Genomic DNA, 19,841 nt, shown 5'->3' with positions numbered 1-19,841 from the left:
CAACATATCCTCTGATTGGTCCTTCACTTCAGTCTGAAGATCTGTCACCCAGTCAGTTTCTGTCTGGGTGAGCACCACTTCCTCTCCCCACCAGCTGCTTCAGTCACTCAGCTTATTCAGCAGCACGAGTGTGTGTGTGTTTTCATGTGTGAGCCCTCCCTCCCATCCCCCTTCCTCACACATGCCTGCCAGTGTGTGTGAGTCAGTGGAGAAAATTAAACTCTGTGTGTGTGTTGTCCTTGCGGCAGATTTTGATTCAGTGCGGCGGGAAGAGGAGTGAGCGAGGACGCAATTGGCGAGGATCGGAGCTGAGGGGATTGCAGCGTTTTGGGGTTAAAGGTGAGTGCGTACTTCTCTCAGTTTGTCCCTGTCACCATAAAAATGGCTCTGACCCAATTCAGACCCGGTCTGCGGGTTTTAGGTAATCTGGGTTATTTGCTAATCATCGGTTTTCTGCTGAGGGATGAAGGAGGCATCAGAGGCAGCATTTTGGTTCACAGTGATTTGGGGCTGTTTAGACTGATGATCCACCTCAGGTTTTAAATCTGAGCAAATCCCCTGGTTGTTAGTCACTAAAGTCCAGTAAGGCGATGCTGGTGCAGATGTCTGTGTGAGTCTTTATCCTTCGCTGATATTTCCCATATGGAGCGGGAGACGGAGATAAACGGAAAGTTCAGGTCAGAGGAGGAGACACCTGAGTCGGGGTTGAGTGTAGTGGGGGAGGCACCGCCTGAAGATAGAAAAACTGCTCAGAGACTCTTGTCTCAGGACAGTTTCCCAGAGAGAGCATGGTTATCACGTGGCCATCCAGAAATTCGTGGAGTCTGAGAAGAGCTAGCTGCGCCTGCTGCAACTCAGCATTGTAAGCATTGTAAGCTAAAGACCCCACAATAATACAGAAAAAAACTCTATTAACAAGCACTTGTTCATAGAGGTCATCCAACTGTGAAGGAAGTAGAGAAGGAAAAACTCCCTTTTAACAGGAAGAAGGGTTGAGGAAGGGGCGGGGAGGGGACAGAGACGCGCTGGGGCAGAGAGCCAGACATTAATAATAAGCAGTGTAGGGGTAGGGACAGGCTTGGGGTGTCAGGGGATTCCCCAGTAGCATCTTCCTTGGAGGGCTCAACCCAGGGTTGCAGTCATGGCCTATTAAGGGCTCTGTTGGCTCTTAGGTGACGGTTACCTCATTGCTGCGTGCAGCGGGGCTAGGGGAGGGTCTGTGCTGACGGACATGGGTTACAGACCTGGTAGCCTGGCTGCCCCAGGGTGCTCCGTCTCTGGGCTGGGGCCTTGGCTGGGCCTTGAGGGCTTGGGTCCTGGTTGGTGTGTCGCCGGGGTTGTGGGCGGGTGGGTGTATGGGGGCCCAGCCCTGGCACAGGGTGCCGCCATTGCATCAAGCCACCTGGGGGGCTCTTCAACTGCTGGGGGAGGCTGTTACATCTTGCAGGAGGTCTCCTCTCTTCAGGAACTCACTCTGCAGGAGGGGGAGATATAGGAGAGGTGGAGGAAGATCTCAGCCTGGGCGTCTATTGTCTTGTGTAGTCTGGAAGATGAGTGGATGACGGGGTGGGTGCAGTTTTCTCTGTGGTGGGGTCAGGTGGGCTGTCCCGGGCTCTGTGGGGCCGGGCGGCTCTGCTGAACTGGGCTCCAGTCCGGATGGGCCTGGGCCCCCTTTCCCTGGTGGGTTGCGGAGTATGGGGGTGCCTACTGGGGTCAGCGGGGGAGCTGGCCCCGGGGAGGGGTCACTTGCCCCTCCCTTCCTTCCCTCCCCATCTCCAGCTGCTTCCCTCTTCCCGCTCCACCACAATCACCCACACATGCAGGGCCTTGGGGTAAAGGTGTGTCACCAGGGTGCAGGGGAGGCATCCCCGCCCCTGTCCCCTTCTGGCTGCCTGTGCCTCAATTTTATCCCACAACTTAGACATTCACATTACTCACACTCTCATAACAGATTCATACAGGACCTTGGGGGTAGGCACGCTACACGGAATCCAAAAGACCATCAGGGTGTACAACCTCACCCCTAGCGTCGTTGCCCACCTCTCAATTTTAAATACACGTATACATTGAGAGCTATCAGGAGGGGCTATGCGCTTACCTGCTGCTCTCTGGCAGGTAGCTCCATGCCCTCCTGGGTTTTAAATGCACCTTAGAACGCACATGCATCAACACTACATATGAGCGGGCGGAGGGAGGTTTGGAGTCTTCTCACACCCCCGTTCTCTGTTGCCTGTTGGGGCGGGGGGGCTGGGAGGAGGAGTTAGCCGTCCGATTGGGGTCTGGAATGTCGGGCCTCCCTGCTGCTGTGGAGTCGGGGCGGTCTGCATCTCTCCACCCCAGGGAAAAGGGTAACACTACCTGGGTCTGGGTGCAGTTTCCTCCTCCAGGGGCAAGGGTACCTAGACCTGGGACTTAGAGTACGCTTGGGGAGTGTGATTGTGTGTACAGTGTCTATTTATGTCTGTCTCCTCGTTGGGTGAGTGTTGAGTAATTGCATATGAGAGCATGAGGGTTGGAATGGATGTTTGTATCTGTGTGTGCCTGTTTGTCTGTGTCTATATGTCAGGTTGGGTATCAGACGCCACCTCTCTAGGGTCATCTCAGGCCCTCCATGGTATGGAGGCATATCTCCCCCCACCACTTCCCCTGCCAGTGGCAGGCGCCCTCAGACATCAGTGCGTTGGTGGTTCTTTGTGTCCGGGAATAGGCGTCCAAGTAATGGTAATGGCCTGTATTTGTATAGCGCTTTTACTAGTCCCTAAGGACCCCAAAGCACTTTACACATCCAGTCATCCACCCATTCACACACACATTCACACACGCTTCTTCCCCACAGCTGTCAGACTCCTGAACTCTGTCTTCTGACATCTGACCCACTTTAACACATGGACTGGACATACACACACCCACAACCACCTACACACACACACACAATGGACAACTGTACCCTCAAACACACAATAATAACATGGACTGAACCACCACTCACAACCACTAGCACTTTATATAGGCTCTTAACTGCACTACTGTATAGTTCTGTGTAAATAATCATACGATAATTTTTAATTCTACAACTGTTTACAACTTGCATAGTTCCCATTTCTGTATAGCTGTATATCTCATATTTCTGTATAGTTCTTTATTTCATATTCTGTATAGTTCTTTATTTCATATTCTGTATAGTTCTTTTTCATATTTATATCCTGTTCATAGCCTGTACATAGCTTGTACTCACTACAGCCTGTACATACTTATAGTTATAGCATAGTCATAACATACTTCATACCGTGTACATATTACATACCATAATAGACCCCTTTCTGTAATATACTTACATATCTATATTATTGCTAATATATATTTTGTAATATATCTATATCATGGCTAAAGCACTTCTGGATGGATGCAAACTGCATTTTGTTGCCCTGTACCTGTGACATGTGCAATGACAAAGTTGAATTCTATTCTATTCTATTCTATGCTCACAGGTGTACACACGGGTGCTCACACACACAAACTACACCCTTTTTATCTGCACAGCACACTGTGCGCTGTCGATCTTACGTGCTGCACAATAATGTTTAATATTTAGTATTTACTGTTATATTCCCATAAATGATCGTGATGTTGTTTATTAAATTGCTCTTTTTTTTCTTCTACTTGTTTTTTCTTTTTTCTTTCTCAACAGGTGATTCAGGTAATTGATATATGTACTTTTTGTCTGCTTATTTTGTTGTTGTTTTTTTTTTTTGGGGGGGGGGTGCCCTTTATACCCGTCCCTCTTCCCCGCTGTTTTTCTTTCCCTCTTTCTTTCTCCCCTTTCTTTTCCGCAGTCAAGTCTGTCCCGTATTTAGCAAGTGAAAATAAAATAATATAAACAATAAAAGGTGAATCAAATAGACCATTACGGCAAGGCTGGGATGGTCCATTAGGTAAAGTAAATACGTTGGGCATCTTTCTTCACCTTTGGACAATAATTCTGATGGCAAAAGAGCCAAATGGGACAAGCAAAAAAATAATAATAATAATAACAATAATAATAATAATAATAATAATGATAATAATGATGATGATAAGCAGTGAATAAATGCAGAGAGGTGTATACAGTCACAGTGACAAGCTTTGATTTAAAGTGACAACACAAAGAAGCAAAAAGAAAAAGGCTGAACGTAAAGCTGCAGCAGGTACTGTAAGTGTTTTAGCATCCTGCACCCTCTCAGTGGCTTCTTATCACCTGCTTTTTATTATGCCTGTTCTGTTGCTTAGGACTGCTAAATAGCGGCGTATTGTCACTGTCCTAATGAAATGAGGGCTCATAAAACATAATGAAATCAGGCTTTATGGGCGAGCAGAGCTGAGCTGTGGAACCACAACGAGGGAGCAGGAGAGATATGAACTGTGTTCCATAAGAGATGAATGTAGAGCATGCAAAAGTGGAGGTGAAACACGACACAGGGAGGAGGAGGAGGAGCAGGGTGAAGGCATGGGTGAATGGTGGCTCTGTAAGGCCGATGAGCTCCTGGATTGTGCATTGTTCAGCCTCCCAGCAGCCAGCGCAACCACTGCTCAGTCATTCAGCACGTGCGCAGATCCACCTTTATAATCAGAGGTCAGAAGTCAGCCATGCTCTGATGCTGTTGCAGCACATCACTATCACTTTTTCAGCGTTCCTCCCACTCTGATGTTTTTATATACTCAAAAGAAATGAAAACAATGTGTTATAATGGGAGTATATGGGTTATATTGGGAGTACATAGTTTATAATGGGAGCATATGGGTTTTAATGGGGAACCAGGAGAACCCTCAGACTTTGCGGTTAAAGAAACATCTGATATCAGGTGTAAAACCCTAATTTCCTGTCTTCCCTCCACCTGCTCTGACCGAAGCCGCCTCCAGCCGGCCTGGACAGCATGTTTCTGCACATCGAAGAGGTGATCGACGTATCGAGCCGTCTCCTGAGCCTGCCGGACCAGAAGCAGCTTCAGCCTGGAAAATCTGACTTCCTGCAGAGTCTCTGTAAGTGACCTGAAACCAGACCTTTACTTTGACGTGTCACCCTCACAGTTTCAGTCTTTCTGTCGTTCTAAACAGGAAGTCAAACAGGAAGTGGTTGTTGGTTGTTCTTTTTGTTTAAAGCGCATTTATAAATCCATAAATTTACAGATGAAGTAGTGTGATTAAGCTCAGGTGAGCTCCTGAATCACACAGGTATCACTTCCTTGTTCCTGGGAAGCTCCAGACTCTTCTTCACAGACCAGCTCAGCATGTAAAGTCTACCTTAAAAAATCTCATCTGTCATGAGATGTTCAGAATAAATGATCGACTTTCAATCATCGATTTTTTTCTCTGATCCTCACAGTGTCAACTGTGTCAAACAAGTCCACGAACATTTGGGTTGATGTCTCGCAGCAAGTTACTGTCACGTTTGCTGGCGCTGAACTCTGAACTGTGTAATCAATTAAGTGGGTTTATTTACAACACCGCTGATTTCTACATACAGTGAATCAGGAAGAAGAGGGGTCCAGGGCTGGGAAAAAGGGGAGCGCATGCTCAGTCCAAATCCAGAGTCCACACCGTGCTCACTCTCACTCACACTCAACTGGGAAGGGTCTGGAGAAGACAGGTTCAGGTCCAGGAAGGTCTATATAAGGGAGATGGAGTCAGCCGTCAGAGCAAAACTCGGGAAGATCAGCAAGAGACTTAGCCAGGCTACACTAACACTACCAAGGGACACCACTCCAACCGGGCCTGAAGTATGGTCGGTGTTATTCAGCCATGATGAGCCACAGTGCATGGATGTGAAGATCAGATGACCACTGGAAGTCAGGCACCACACCCCAGGACAGCCACTGGTGGTTCATGACAGTTACACCTCGACCAGATGCTGTTGGATGGAAGCACAGCAGTGGAGTGGGGCGAGTGGGAGGTCTAATCAGGCACAGTGATACTTTCACAGTTCACAATAATCATTCTGTACGTCATCCTGGTGCTCCTCCTATAAGACAAATGTCTTCTGATTGGCTGCACCTCACAAACAGCAGGTGGGTATCTCCTCTGAACCTTTGGCTCCTACTGACACTGACCTCATTACTACATTTTCCAAAGCAGTGCGTGATGACCTGTAAGAGCACAGTTGGTTTATGTAACGCAGCAGTGTGAGGAATTTGATGCCCTGGAAAGATTCATCTATGTTTTGGAAAACGGCATCCTGGAGCTACTGGAGAACGTGAAAACGTACCTGCAACACCTGCAGGTAAACTCACGCACACACTTTGTCCTGTCTATTCACTGCAAAGCTTTACTGGACTTTAGGGACTAAACATTAAAACTGAATAAACTCATTTGTAAAACATGACTTTGTGTATGTGATTTTGCCTGCACAGGTCAGCAGCAGTCACTCTTTATGGCTTTAATAAAGGTTTCAGGCTGTGACTCAAGGTCAGCCTCTGCAGCAGCATATCACTACAGACATGCAGTCAGGAGTCTGAGTCTCTGTCAGGAGGCCACACATGTGTTTGTGTGTGGTTGGTCTGCGGGGCTTCCTGTCTGCCGCACGGAGGACTTTGACTTGGACTGGACGGAGAAAAGGCACCGACCTGCTACAAGGAGATCACTACGGTACTCTGATTAACTCTGAGAGCAGTGCTGTGGTCTTTACAGGTGCAGGAAGTGCTGCATCCTGTCGGCTCGTGTCCAGTTAAGAGGAAAAGGATGAGCAGCGCTCGCAGAAACAGCACTAGCTAAACTCTCTCTGTATCACCTGTGTGTGGCAGGAGATTTAAAGATTACATCACAGACTTCTGTCTTTGCAAACAGCTTCTGATTAGCAGATGGTCTGCATCCTCCATCCCGCCTCCAATCTCCTCTTCACATGCTCAGAACATTATCATAGGTCAGAAACAGGCTGCCACGTCTCTGAGCGCGTGTAGAGGTGGACATGCATATTTTCCCCCCCGTGAAAGGATGATGCACTGGACGACGGTCTGCTGATGTTGGTCTGTTCTTTATTCCTTCTTCCAGAAGAAGAGGATGAGGTGATCCACCAGCTTCCCTGCGCTCTCTGGGACCTCTGGATGGGCCCGAGGAATCTGATCAGAAAGAGACTTGACAAGCTTCTCGACTACAAAGTGATCGATGGGAAACCCAACCTGAGCTACAAGGAGCAGGCTGTGGCCAATGCGTACAGGTGGAAGCTGGTTTCTGATGGTTGGAGGTGTGACTGGTGTGACCTCCTTTACTCCCCCTCTCCTCCTGACAGGATGTTGAACACGCTGCTCCTGAAAGAGCTCCCTCAGTTTAATGGGCTGGCTCTGCAGATCAGGAGCATGTTCGGGTCGTTCAGCTGTCTGCACAGAGATCTCGCCGTAGACATGGAGCAGCTGTTTCACAGCTTCGCTCAGCAGGTGACGTCCTTACAGACAGGCTAATGAACAAAAACATGTTGGCTATCTGTGCTCATCTTCCACATGTCTCCCTACAGCTTCCTCACAGCAGCCTCTCTCCTGGTGCATTCTGGGAGTGGGCAGAGTCTTCAGTGCTGGAAGGAGCAAGAAGGCTGAGAGAATTTATGTGATTTACAGAATCACCTTAGGGCGCTTTGTACTGTAAGCTACAGACCACTATGGGCAAGTACTTGGCGACAGTGGAAAGGAAAAACTCCCTTTGAACAGGAAGAAACCTCGAGGCTCAGGGAGGGGCAGCCAACTCCTGCGACATGTTGGAGGTGAGGAAGACAGGACAAAAACACGCTGTGGGAGAGAGTCAGAGATTATCAACTAATGATTCGGTGCAGAGAGGTCTATTAATATATAGTGAGTGAAGAAGAAATACCCAGTGCATCATGGGAATGCCCCAGCAGCCTACACCTATTGCAGCATAACTAAGGAAGGATTCAGGGTCACCTGGTCCAGCCCTAACTATATGCTTTAGCAAAAAGGAAAGTTTGAAGCCTAATCTTAAAAGTAGAGATAGTGTCTGTCGCCTGAATCCAAACTGGAGGCTTCAGGCCCCGCAGAAGAGGGGCCGGAAAACTGAAGGCTCTGCCTCCCATTCTACTTTTAAATACTCTAGGAACAACAAGTAAGTCTGCAGTGTGAGAGCAAAGTGCTCTAATTGGGTGATATGGTACTACAAGGCAGAGGTCCCCAACATTTTTTGCACCATGGACCGGTTTATGTCCGACAACATTTTCACGGACCGGCATTTAAGATGTCGTGGACAAATACAACAAAATAAAACTAGTACCGGTACCAAAAAAAAGAACATTTATTCATAACACACAGGAAAAGACCCAGGAAAACTGAGTTAATGATAAAAATGATTTTCAAAAAATAACCATAGATTTCACACCTGAGCCTCAACTCTCGCGGCTCGGTACCAAACAACTCACAAAGCGGTACCGGTCCGTGGCCCAGGGGTTGGGGACCGCTGTTGTAAGGCATAAAACTGAAGACCCCAACCAAAAGACTGTAAATTAACAACATCGTAAGGACAACTCAGCTAACCTCAGACATCTTTGCTTTGAGGTGACTGAGGTCAGAATAATAAATATAACAGTGATTATATTATCCAGCAAACATCTTTCTCTGAATATCAAACAACACAGACGCCGATGATGTGACATCGACTCTCCCAGTCTGAGCTTCAGTTTCCTGAGATTGTATGTTCGGGTCCCATTATATACTTTGCAGCTGCAGAACCAGAAGTGGCCCTTTCTGAGTCCTTGTTTTCATTTCTGAACACCTTCCAGGTAAATTTGACCGTGTGTGAGTAATTCAGCAGCCCGGGCCCTAGTTAGCAGTTGTTTCATTGTGTTCTGCCTTCTCGGAGATATGACATCTGCTCATGTGTTTCAGCCTCTTAGCCTGTCCTCTCAGCGCCGTCTGAAGCAGCTAACGGATAAGCATGTCATCTTCCATCATCTTCCAGGTGATGATCTTCCAGGCGACAGCCATGGAAACAGAAGGAGGTGGCTGGTCGAAGCAGGAGGTGAGACTAAGGTTTTATCAAGTCTACACTGAAACACTGAGAGGAAGAACTATGGTGCCATCTGCTGGCGAGCCACTGTTATTGAAACGGAAACAGACAAGCAGCCAATGGGATCGCTCTGTGAGGGAGTACCGGGCTGGTCTGACACTGTGAACAAATGAATGTTAAATTATTTAAATGTTATATTCTTCACGCAGGGAAGTGAGGCTATGACGCTGCCTCGAAACTCATTCGCTATCACGAGCCAACAGAAGACCCGCCCACTTCACCACACCTGACCCTGACAGAAGGTGTGACCGCAGGCAAAAGACACTCCTACAGCCCAGCAGGCCATGCCCCACTGCCCATGAGCTGCTTCCAGGTAATTGAATTCCTCTCGATTAGACTGTCCAGGAGAAGGAGACTGCGTGCTGTCCACCAGAGCAGGACTGCAGGTGTTCACTAACGATTATCCAGCTACTATCAGACTACTCTTTCTTAAATCCCTGAGGACATTATGTGCTGACAGTCGCTCCAAGACAATAAGAACAGAGTGAACCTATTAAATAATACAACATTTACAAAGTTCGCTCTGATATGGAATCGCACAGAGATGTCCATGAACAGAAATGACTTCCTGTGTCGTTCAGTGGTGCATTGTGGGTAATCTCAGTCTCTGACTAAGTGTGCTCCTGTGACTGGCCAGCACGTCGTGGCGTGGGTGGGAGGTGTTGTCCTTATCGTGGACAACATCCACCTCTCCAGCTTAACAGAGTTCAGCTCTGTCCGTTACTGGCCATCCCAGCATGCAACAGCACAGAGGATGGCCCTGGCCACAACAGTAAGACTGAATTTGTTGTTGTGCACACCGGCTGTGACGTTGTCACATCCTCGTAACCGTTGGTACACTGCTTGATGGAGCACCGGCGGTCTTCTCCTGAACAGTAATGTGAAATGGAGCGGCTCTGCCTGAGCAGGTGATTTAAAGACCGACAGGATGTACTCTCAGCTTGTTGTTGATGCTGGATACTGTTCAAGCTGTCAGTGTTTACAGTGTTTAGACCACCCTGTAACAGCCTTTATGTGGCCCTGACTCGGTCACGTGCAGCAGCAGCAGGCCTATGTCTGCCTGTCCTCACACACTGTCCTTCAGTACCTCAGAGGGACAGTCCACACCAGCCTCTCAAACCTAGACTGTTTCTTAAACGGTAGAAGAAGACGTGTTTTTTCCTACTCTTGTCTCATACGTGACGACATGTGTGCTTGGAGTACTTCTTCTTGACTTCGTGTTGATGCATTGAACTTCTCTGAGCTTAATTCAGTGCAGAATAAGAGCTGAGCTGTAGTCTGTACAGCAGAAGCAGTCTCTGCCTTCAACTCCTCAGCATCTCTGGTGTGTGCTGTAGAGGCGTGCACTGCTCGTCCTCGTGCTGAAGCTGTGTCGTCTGCAGACGCTGTCGTGGTCATTGATGTTACAGTCACAAAGAGCCGGGTTAGGTGGTAATAACGACCCCACGCTGGTGTTTTTAGACGAGTTGGGGTGTGTGTGTGTGTGTGTGTGTGTGTGTGTGAGCTAAGGACAAACTGATGTGTGTAATGCTGCTGTATCAGCCTCTGCAGCGGTAACAGCCTGCAGCTGGAAACATCTGCATCTCGCAGCGTCGTTCAGACCTTTATTTACGTCACCGTCAGGAAAGACGCTCTCGCTGAGTTCTGTCACTTCCTGCCTTTGTTTCCTGTATGTGGTCTGCAGTTATGAAAGGAGCGACTGAGTGGAGCTTAATCACAGATTAACTCTGGATCAGCTGAAGTTCAGAGCCGCCCAGGAAAACTCAGTAACGATGATGATGTGTGATCCTCCTGAGCTACAGCCAAGAGGTGCATGTACGTGATTGAGGAAGGATGTGTGGATACAAGTGACGGTGTGGAGGCAGAGACCTTTAATGCTGCCTTTTTTTTTTCATGTTTTCAGGTTGTGGGCACCTACAACTTCACAGCCAGATCCAAACACAAAGTTTCCTTCTGGGCCAGAGAACCCGTTCATGTCCTGGAGCCTCACAACAAACGAGGGAGCCCCGAGTGGAGCCTGATGGAGGTCAGAGGAGGTCAGAGAGGCTACATGCCCTCCAACAACCTGGCAATCATGCCCGTGGGAGCGGGGCTGCCCTCGGGCACTGGCTTCTTCATTTAGGGGGTGGAAACTGCAGCTGGTGCAGATGAGAGGATGGATGGAAGAGCCTCCCGGGATCGGTTGCTTACAGTCTCAGTGTTAATCCTTCCACTGTAACCTGTTTACGACTGGAAGTGTAAAGTTTCTTCTTGGGATGTTTCCTTCCTACTGGTCTGCAGTGATCTGTGCACAAACATAAATGCATAATATTCCAAGAACACTTTTCAAAGATGGCATCTGTAACGTCATGAAGCTCTGAACGTGTAGATGATGTTTGATTAGCGGTTTTAAGATGAAGGACGATTTTCATGGCTGCTGTACGATGAAGCGCTCATTTCCCATGATCCTCAGAGGCATGCTGCATGTTCTCATTACAGGGTCTGAGTGCTATCAAGTTAACTGTAACGTGTGTGTGTGTGTGTGTGTGTGTGTGTGTGTGTGTGTGTGTGTGTGTGTGTGTGTGTGTCCTCACCTGGAGCAGAGCTGACAGGTACATGGCGCTCTCATCATCTCAGACTGTGTAATGTGATGTAAATGTGAAAGGTCTCCGGGGCCGAGGAAGAACAAGACTCAGCAGGAGGAGGAGGAGGAACAGGGAGAGGGGTGAAGGAGAACACCAGTTTCCCGCTCTGCCTATGAGCTGATTTAAATTTCGTTGCACTTTGATTCCCGAATTTTATGTAGGAAGAGTGAAATGGGTCAGTCAGAACAGAATAAGGTCCTCTTGCAGTCACATTCACCCGACGATGCTTGTTGCTATGGATACAGCTCAGGCAGTGCAGGTCATGTCTGTGGAGTTTGCTCGGCTGCAGCAGCATTTCTTGATTCCAGCACTTTAAACATTTTTGGCTCAGAATCATTTGAAAGCATCTCTGAGCGCGTGCTGATTGGCTCTCAGGACATAAAATGAACCTGAGCTCCAGTAGTTTTGCAGATGACAGCAGTTTTAACCTTTGAGCACCACATACTCTGTCCTGGCCTCCTTCTGTGAAGTTGAGCAGCCTCAGCTGCTGTGAGCATGAAGCAGAGGGAGGGAGGCCGGGAGTCTGAGCTGCTCAGCTGTTCCCCTCAGGCTGAATGTCAGGAGGAGGAGGAGGAGGAGGGGGATGATTCTCTCCTAAAATACCAGATGTCCTCAGGGTTAGTCAGATGGACTCAGAAATCTTAGCCTGATAACATTTACCTGATTTCCCCTCCTCGAAGGCCGATTTAGGATGAGGGGAGTGGTTCATTCCTTATATGCAGCCTCAGTTATTTTAGGAAGTTGTAATCCAAATGACATGCAGATGAAGCTGCAGCGTTTCTTCTTGTGGATGAAGTAGATATTTGAACCCATACACACACGGAAACCACAGAGTGAACATTTCTGGCTTTTTCTGTCTGATCAGAAAACAGGTCAACATCTTCCTCGCATGCTGTTTGCATTTTCACCACCAGAGGGAGGCAGAGACTCAGAGCATGTTTGCATGATTAGATTAACTGTGTGTGTGTGTGTTTGGTAATCGCGGCCACAGTTTGTACTTCCTGTTTTGTTTCTGTGTGGTTTCATGAAACTGCTGCTCAGCTGGTCCTGCTGAGTCATTCTGATGTTTTCATCGATGCTGCAGGGCTGCGTGACCTCAGCCGAGCATGAAGCGCTGCCAGAGTTGTGATGTTGAACTCAGTCTTCACACAGCAGGTGGGAGATCTGAGCAGCAGCGGCAGCAGAGAACTGAGTGTGGCTTCAATAAAACTAAACTCAAACCTTTTTTGTGGCATTGCATCATTTCATAATCAGATGTTAGTCGTGAGAAGAAGCACCTGAATATTTGTGATGATTTACAAAGCTGTGAGGCTGTAGCTGCTAGCTGTCAGCTAGCTACACCTGAACTGGACCTCTGGACCTTGTTTGTGCTGTTGGAGCCTTTTGGAGCATTTTAATGACATCATGTGACCAGTAGCATGGCTGCTGTGGGGTCACTATACTAACAGACTGTGCAGGAAGGGTGATTTGGTGCAGGGGAAAATTCTAGGATTTTGATTGGATGTTACTGATTAGGTGGTGCAGGTGATACCTTAGCACACCCTCGCGGTCACTTCAGGCTGTATCCCAATTCAGGATCTGCAGCCTTAAAGTACGCAGCCTCAACGATCCTCAAGGGCCGCGTACTTAAAGACCGCTAAGGCCGGAAGTGCGAGGCTTGTGAAATGGGACGGTCTAGCCTCCGTTGCGCTGCCCAGGTTGCCTAGCAACCATGATACTAACAGCTGGAAACGTTTCATACAGCATTGTTTGACAGAAATGAAGGAGAAAATCTTTTGTTTGTTTGTTTCTACATGAGCTTTGATCATTCTCTGTAAGATTAAGGTCAGCTATTGAATGGCGTATATTTTAAAGTAAAGGCTTTAAAACCAAGTTAGTACAAACGTCACTAATGTCACATAACTTTGCCGACATGTGGCCAACAGTAATGTATTAATGTTCTTCGTTATTAAACATTTGCACATAAATAAGTGACATAATATTCAGTACTTACTTAAAGTTTACTCTTCGGCGCCCCTCATCCGCCGATTTTTTTCGGCAAAATTATCCACACCCACCGCCGCGCTATGCATTCTGGGATATGTTGGGCCACGAAGTCTACACCGCCACGTCCTTGAAATTCAGGGAAATGAAGGACGCATTTGAGGGCCGCATTTCGAGCAGCCTTCGAATTGGGACAGCCTTCGTCGCGTCGCTGTGACGTAATCGGCCTTAAAATGCGGCCTTTAAGGCTGCAGACCCTGAATTGGGATACAGCCTCAGTCTCCAAAAAACATGACTCCCTGCACTGGGACAGAGCTGTTGTTTCAACAGACAACATGGCCGACGCCACCTTCAGAAGCACCTCCTGCACTCCAAACATCTCTGTCTCCTCAGCAGGTTGAGTCTGCTCTCAGGCTTCCTGTAAAGACCATCTTTGAACACCCAGGTACTTATACTTCAGGTATGCCACATAGCGATGAAAGCTGTAATTTATACATCATTTAAAGCGCTTTACTCAGGGGTTGATGGCGTTCATGGTCCTGATGTTAATAAAGTTGTGTTTGCGGTAATTCAGGATCTAACTATTGCTACAGAAAAGGAGCAAACATAAAGGGAGTAGTTTCTATCACAAACTGTTGGTGTGTGTGTTTGTCTCAGTGTGTGTGACCTGAAGGTCCAGCTGCTGGATCACAGCATGAGAAAAGCTCACTCAGAGATGGAGAGAGGGGGAAGAAGGAGCACAGGGAGGAAAAAGAAAGTTGGATTTAAACATAAGGACCGTGCTGATTGTAACTCTGTGTTGTTGAACAGGTCAGCTGGTCGCGGCTTCACACTGTGCCACTACAGCCACTGAGAGCTCCTCCACCTTCTTACACCGTGCTGTAACGGCTGATTTCTGTTTATGGTGGAGGCAAAGCAAAAGAAAAAACTCCCGTGTTGTAATATTACTTTAGCAGGAGTTTCAGTTAGCTTTGCACTACCTGTACTTTGACTGTTACTTGAATCAGTACTTCAACTAACACAAGTCTGTGTACTGCTAGTTAAGAATGTGTGTACTTGCCTGTGCACCCTGCCTGTTTACAAGTAAAGTATTCATCTCACACCACTGTGTGTGTGTGTAACTGTGTGTGTGAGTGTGTGTGTGTGTATTATTGTATATATATGTGTGTGTGTGTGTGTGTGTGTTTGCCTCTTTCTGTCTCAGTGTTGAATTTATTGTGTTGTTGTGTATTTTCTGACAGTTGAACTGAAATCAGCCAGTGAGAGTGAAACAATCATCATGTGGACGCCCCGGAGCGTCAGCAGCTCTCCGTCGGGGACTTCCTGCTTTCACGCTGAGTATGAGCTGATGCAGAGCATCATTTCCAGGTTCAGCAGCTAAAGTAAAGAGCGGTGATATAAAAGGAGTGCAGTGCTGTTCTTTCTTATCTGACACCAAAGAGTTCAGATGAACTGAATAAAAACAGCAGGGGGTCACATGTTTCGCCGACAGGGTGAGCCTTTCCACGCTGCTTTTGATGTGAGACATCAGTGCGGCTCACTGTAACACACTCTGTATCCCGATGAACTCTGTGAGTCAGGCGTTCAGCAGAAACGAGGCGGCGAGCTGCTGCAGCGTTCAGCCTGCTTCACCAACATCATCAAAGGAGTTTTACCCGAGCTGATGATGGCTGCTTTGACCAGAGAGCTCCGAGGAGGAGGTGAAATGATGAAGATGAAGAGAGCTGCTTCGCTACATGTCTGACAAATATGTATACAGATGCATTTCTTTATGATCTCTGCCTTTATTAAGAAACTCTATCAGAATCATGTTTCTGTCTGTAAGAGCATCACGTAAGCCCAGCTGTGGCTGAGGGCTGTGTGTGTGTGTGTGTGTGTGAGGCACTTCCTCTGTGTGGAGACGCATGGAAGGAGGGCACGCTACAGAGGGTGGATGCTGGCTATATTTAGCTCTGTGTGTGTGAAAGCCTCAGCAGCTAACAGTAAACAGATCAGGAGCTATAAATATCTTTTCCTTCAGCTCAGCTGAGCTTAAAATAGATCCTCAGCTCACTCTGCCACCTACAGGACGATGCTGGAGCTGCACACAGCCTCCATCTGGTGCCGGGGCCCCGTCGAGGTTATTGGAGTGTTCACTTTGTTTTTGGTTTTCGCCTTTTCTGCCCAGCATGTTCTGAGCTCTAGTATTTTAGTTTATTTCTCTGCATGATTTTATTCTCAGTCTCAGTACTGCCTCTTGGAGTTCGGTTTCCTTTGCTCTCTGCGTAACGTCTGCAATACTGTTCCCCTTTTCTGTTACTTCCTGTTTTATTTTGGTAGTCTTTTGTGCTTTGTATTTATTTTTACTTCCTTTGTCTGTTTTTCTCGGTCGAGTTCAGCCATCCTCCCTCGTGAATGTGTGCTCGTTGGTCTTAGAGCCTACAGCTCGACATTGTTCTGTTAGTTTGTGTTTTATGACTTTATGCTTTGTATCCAAATTTTAGCTGTGTTTTTATTAAACCCTTATTTGAACAGGTAGTCGCACTGAGACTCCATGTGTCATTTACAACACACACCTGTTTCTTATCGTATTGTTGATGAAATCTGTGACAGACACCAATGTAGTTGGTCTTTCACTTGCTTCCTTCTTTCTTTCACTCAGTCTCTCTCCTTTGTTCCTAAAAAGTGTGACCTCTGCCTCTGGCCCTCTGTCTGAGAAAAGAGAAAGGGATGGAGGGATACTGGAAAGGAGGCAGGGAAGAAAATGTTATTAGACGATGAAAAAGGAGAAAAAATGAAGATGGAAGTGAGCTGGAAAGAAAAAGATGATGGCGGCAAGAGGAGGCGGGAGCTTAAGGTCTATATAGAAAGGACTGGAAGACAGAAATTGTGCGGGAATAGAGGCAGAAGCTGGAGAGAAGACCACAAAGGAGAAGAACAAGAAGAACAGCTCACATTGATCACTAAATCCGTAAAAACCCTGCTGATATAAAGATGAAGGCACACAGAAACAAAAGAAGAAAGGAAAATGGTAATGGGCCTGAAGGAGGAGGGGCATAATCTCTTGACACTCAGCAGCAGCAGCTACATGAGAGGGACGAGGCTGCAGCACACCAAGAATAGAAGCTTCAATTATTCCTCATAACAGCTGCTTCAAACATGCACAATTAAATTAAAACTGCTCAACAATCATACTGATGTTTGATGCATTTAAATCCACAGTCACACAGAAATGCAAGTGTAAGCGTGCACGGCTACCATCATGAAGAAAGGGATGGAACTGCTCAGTTTATACCTGACAGAGAGAAGCAATCAACTCCCTGATGCTACTGCAGAGACATGTAGCTTCAACCCTGCCTGCTCAGCACTGCTGCTGTTATCTGATGTGTTAGCATGCTGTCTGTGCAGATGTGTTAGCATGTGGTCTGTGCAGATGTTTTAGCATGCCGTCTGTGCAGATGTATTAGCATGCGGTCTGTGCAGATGTGTTAGCATGTGGTCTGTGCAGATTGGTTAGCATGCCCTCTGTGCGGATGTGTTAGCATGTAGTCTGTGCAGATTGGTTAGCATGCCATCTGTGCGGATGTGTTAGCATTTGGTCTGTGCAGATTGGTTAGCATGCCGTCTGTGCGGATGTGTTAGCATGTAGTCTGTGCAGATTGGTTAGCATGTCGTCTGTGCGGATGTGTTAGCATGTGGACTGTGCAGATTGGTTAGCATGTCATCTGTGCGGATGTGTTAGCATGTAGTCTGTGCAGATTGGTTGGCATGCCGTCTGTGCGGATGTGTTAGCATGTGGTCTGTGCAGATTGGTTAGCATGCCATCTGTGCGGATGTGTTAGCATGTAGTCTGTGCAGATTGGTTAGCATGCCATCTGTGTGGATGTGTTAGCATGTAGTCTGTGCAGATTGGTTAGCATGCCATCTGTGCAGATTGGTTAGCATGCCATCTGTGCGGATGTGTTAGCATGTGGTCTGTGCAGATTGGTTAGCATGCCATCTGTGCAGATTGGTTAGCATGCCATCTGTGCGGATGTGTTAGCATGTAGTCTGTGCAGACTGGTTAGCATGCCCTCTGTGCGGATGTGTTAGCATGTAGTCTGTGCAGATTGGTTAGCATGCCATCTGTGCGGATGTGTTAGCATGTGGTCTGTGCAGATTGGTTAGCATGCCGTCTGCGCGGATGTGTTAGCATGTAGTCTGTGCAGATTGGTTAGCATGTCGTCTGTGCGGATGTGTTAGCATGTGGACTGTGCAGATTGGTTAGCATGTCGTCTGTGCGGATGTGTTAGCATGTAGTCTGTGCAGATTGGTTGGCATGCCGTCTGTGCGGATGTGTTAGCATGCCATCTGTGCGCATGTGTTAGCATGTAGTCTGTGCAGATTGGTTAGCATGCCATCTGTGCAGATGTTTCTGGAGTTTTTGTCCTTTAAAATGGAAAAAAAGTCATCTTCATATCTGCACAGACTGAACTAAACGGACTGTAGGAAGAAAAAAATAATCAGTTTTTTTTTTCCATTTCCATTCATGCAGATTACTTAAGGCAGTAATGGAATGTGACTACAGTGGTCCCTCGCTATAACATGGTTCACCTTTCACAGCCTCACTGTTTCGCTGATATTTTGGGCAATTTTGCATGCTTTTTTTTATCACAGCGCATTGTGTTCTGTGGCTGTAGACCATCGTCAAACAATCTCCTCCGTGCCATGTCTCCTGTACAGTACAGAATGCGTTCAGTTTATCAAATTTACATACATCTTCGATCGCTAGCAGTGTGACTCTGAAGTGCTGTACTGTATGTTTGTATGTTTGTAAGTTTTCTCCTCAACAAACACAACAATGTTGACAAAACGTTTCACACCGTCAGAGGCACCTGTGGTAGCACCCAAAAGGCAGAGGAAGATGCTAACCATCGCACAAAAGTTGGACTTCTGGACATGCTAAAGGAAGATAGACATTACCGTATTTTTCAGATTATAATATAATACTGGACTTATTTTTTCTACAAAGGTTTGAACTTTGAGGGTGTTTAAACAAGAGACAAAAGTGTGAAAATCTTCTTGCCTGTCTAAGAAACGTGTATAAAGTGTGTAGTGAGGGTTTTACAGCCTTAAAATATCTATAAGAATTGTAAAAAATAAAGTTGGCTACTTTGCAGATTTCACCTATCGTGGGTTATTTTTAGAACGTAACTTCCACGATAAACGAGGGACCACTGTATACACATTACATCCAGCACAAGAAGGTACAGCTGAAACTGTCTCATCAGGGAGGACAACACCACCCAGAGATGGTGTTGGTGTCCTCCTACCACTACTCCATTTTAACATATTACTCCTGTGTGTGGAGGGTCATCAGCACAGCCCAGAGAGTTACTGGATGCTCCCTCCCTACTGTGCCTCAGGAATGCTGATCATATCATATAACATCCTCCTCACCCTGATCACTGCTGAACTGTTTGGCTGCACATGTGAGATGTTATAGTGGCAATAAAGCAGATCGTAGTAATGCTCTGGCCTTAATTACTCACATTACTTCTTAACGTTGTTAGTGTTTTCTTCTTTCTGTTTCCGTCAGTAAGCTTATTCTTCATGAGTCCATTTTTTTCTCTTTTGGTTACTTCCTGTTTTACTTTGAAGGTTGTTCTTGTCATGCATTTTACTTCCTGCTTTTCTTCCCCACCTTTGTGATTGTCCCGCCCTCACTGATTTCACGGTGTTTTTGTTGCTTCCTGTTTGGGTCCTGGTTACAGCGATGGAGCTGAACATAAAAAGCTGACACAGGTTGCAGGTGTTGATAAGAGGCATGACCAGGCCTTTTAACTCCCAGTGTGACTGAGCATGTGCAGGACCTGAGCGTGAATCACAGAAGCCACACCCTCGATTCCCAGGACGGGTGAGCAGGAGGTTTTATCGCGATGACTGATTTGTGTGTGTTCAGTACTCGGAGGCTTGTGAGTGAAGGTTAAAGTGTGTGTGCATGTGTGTGATGACGCAGACAGTCTGCAGCATGCTGGATTAATGCACTGAGCCATCACAAAGCTCCCCTCCCCCTATCTGAGTACTTATACTACCACATCAGTCCAGCTGCAGACATCAGGCTGACATCTGTGTCGGTGGGCTCAGTCACATGCTGCAGCCAGGCACAGGCTTTCCTCACACACCTGTAAAGATGAGTGTGTCACAGCACACAGGCTGTGCTTTTCTCTGCTGTTGTGT

At 47.1% G+C, this 19,841-nt stretch overlaps 1 protein-coding gene across 1 annotated transcript; it reads left to right on the top strand.

Annotated features, from left to right (window-relative positions):
• Nucleotides 1-210: 210 nt before the first annotated feature.
• Nucleotides 211-13,205, top strand: arhgef37 (Rho guanine nucleotide exchange factor 37). The gene is made up of 8 exons (XM_087847336.1): nt 211-339; nt 4,887-5,266; nt 5,360-6,253; nt 6,384-6,618; nt 7,021-7,403; nt 7,481-8,988; nt 9,186-9,349; nt 10,940-13,205. Exons 4-6 carry the CDS (start codon nt 6,510-6,512, stop codon nt 7,571-7,573), a joined length of 585 nt encoding a protein of 194 aa, XP_087703462.1. The 5' UTR covers nt 211-339; nt 4,887-5,266; nt 5,360-6,253; nt 6,384-6,509; the 3' UTR covers nt 7,574-8,988; nt 9,186-9,349; nt 10,940-13,205.
• The last annotated feature ends 6,636 nt before the right edge of the window (nt 13,206-19,841 follow it).

The sequence above is a fragment of the Neolamprologus brichardi genome, chromosome 2, assembly GCF_056152115.1.
Source record: "Neolamprologus brichardi isolate AB-2024 chromosome 2, ASM5615211v1, whole genome shotgun sequence".
NCBI classification, from domain to species: domain Eukaryota; kingdom Metazoa; phylum Chordata; class Actinopteri; order Cichliformes; family Cichlidae; genus Neolamprologus; species Neolamprologus brichardi.
The sequence above is the reverse complement of the archived record's forward strand: the minus strand, read 5'-3'. Positions and strand labels throughout refer to the sequence as shown.

Excerpts from the sequence above, each read along its gene's own strand:
- arhgef37 (XM_087847336.1), top strand. The coding sequence starts at position 6,510 with ATGTGTTTGTGTGTGGTTGGTCTGCGGGGCTTCCTGTCTGCCGCACGG. Across the intron at positions 6,619-7,020 it reads GCTACAAGGAGATCACTACG|AAGAAGAGGATGAGGTGATC; the intron begins GTACTCTGATTA and ends TCCTTCTTCCAG. Across the intron at positions 7,404-7,480 it reads TTCACAGCTTCGCTCAGCAG|CTTCCTCACAGCAGCCTCTC; the intron begins GTGACGTCCTTA and ends GTCTCCCTACAG.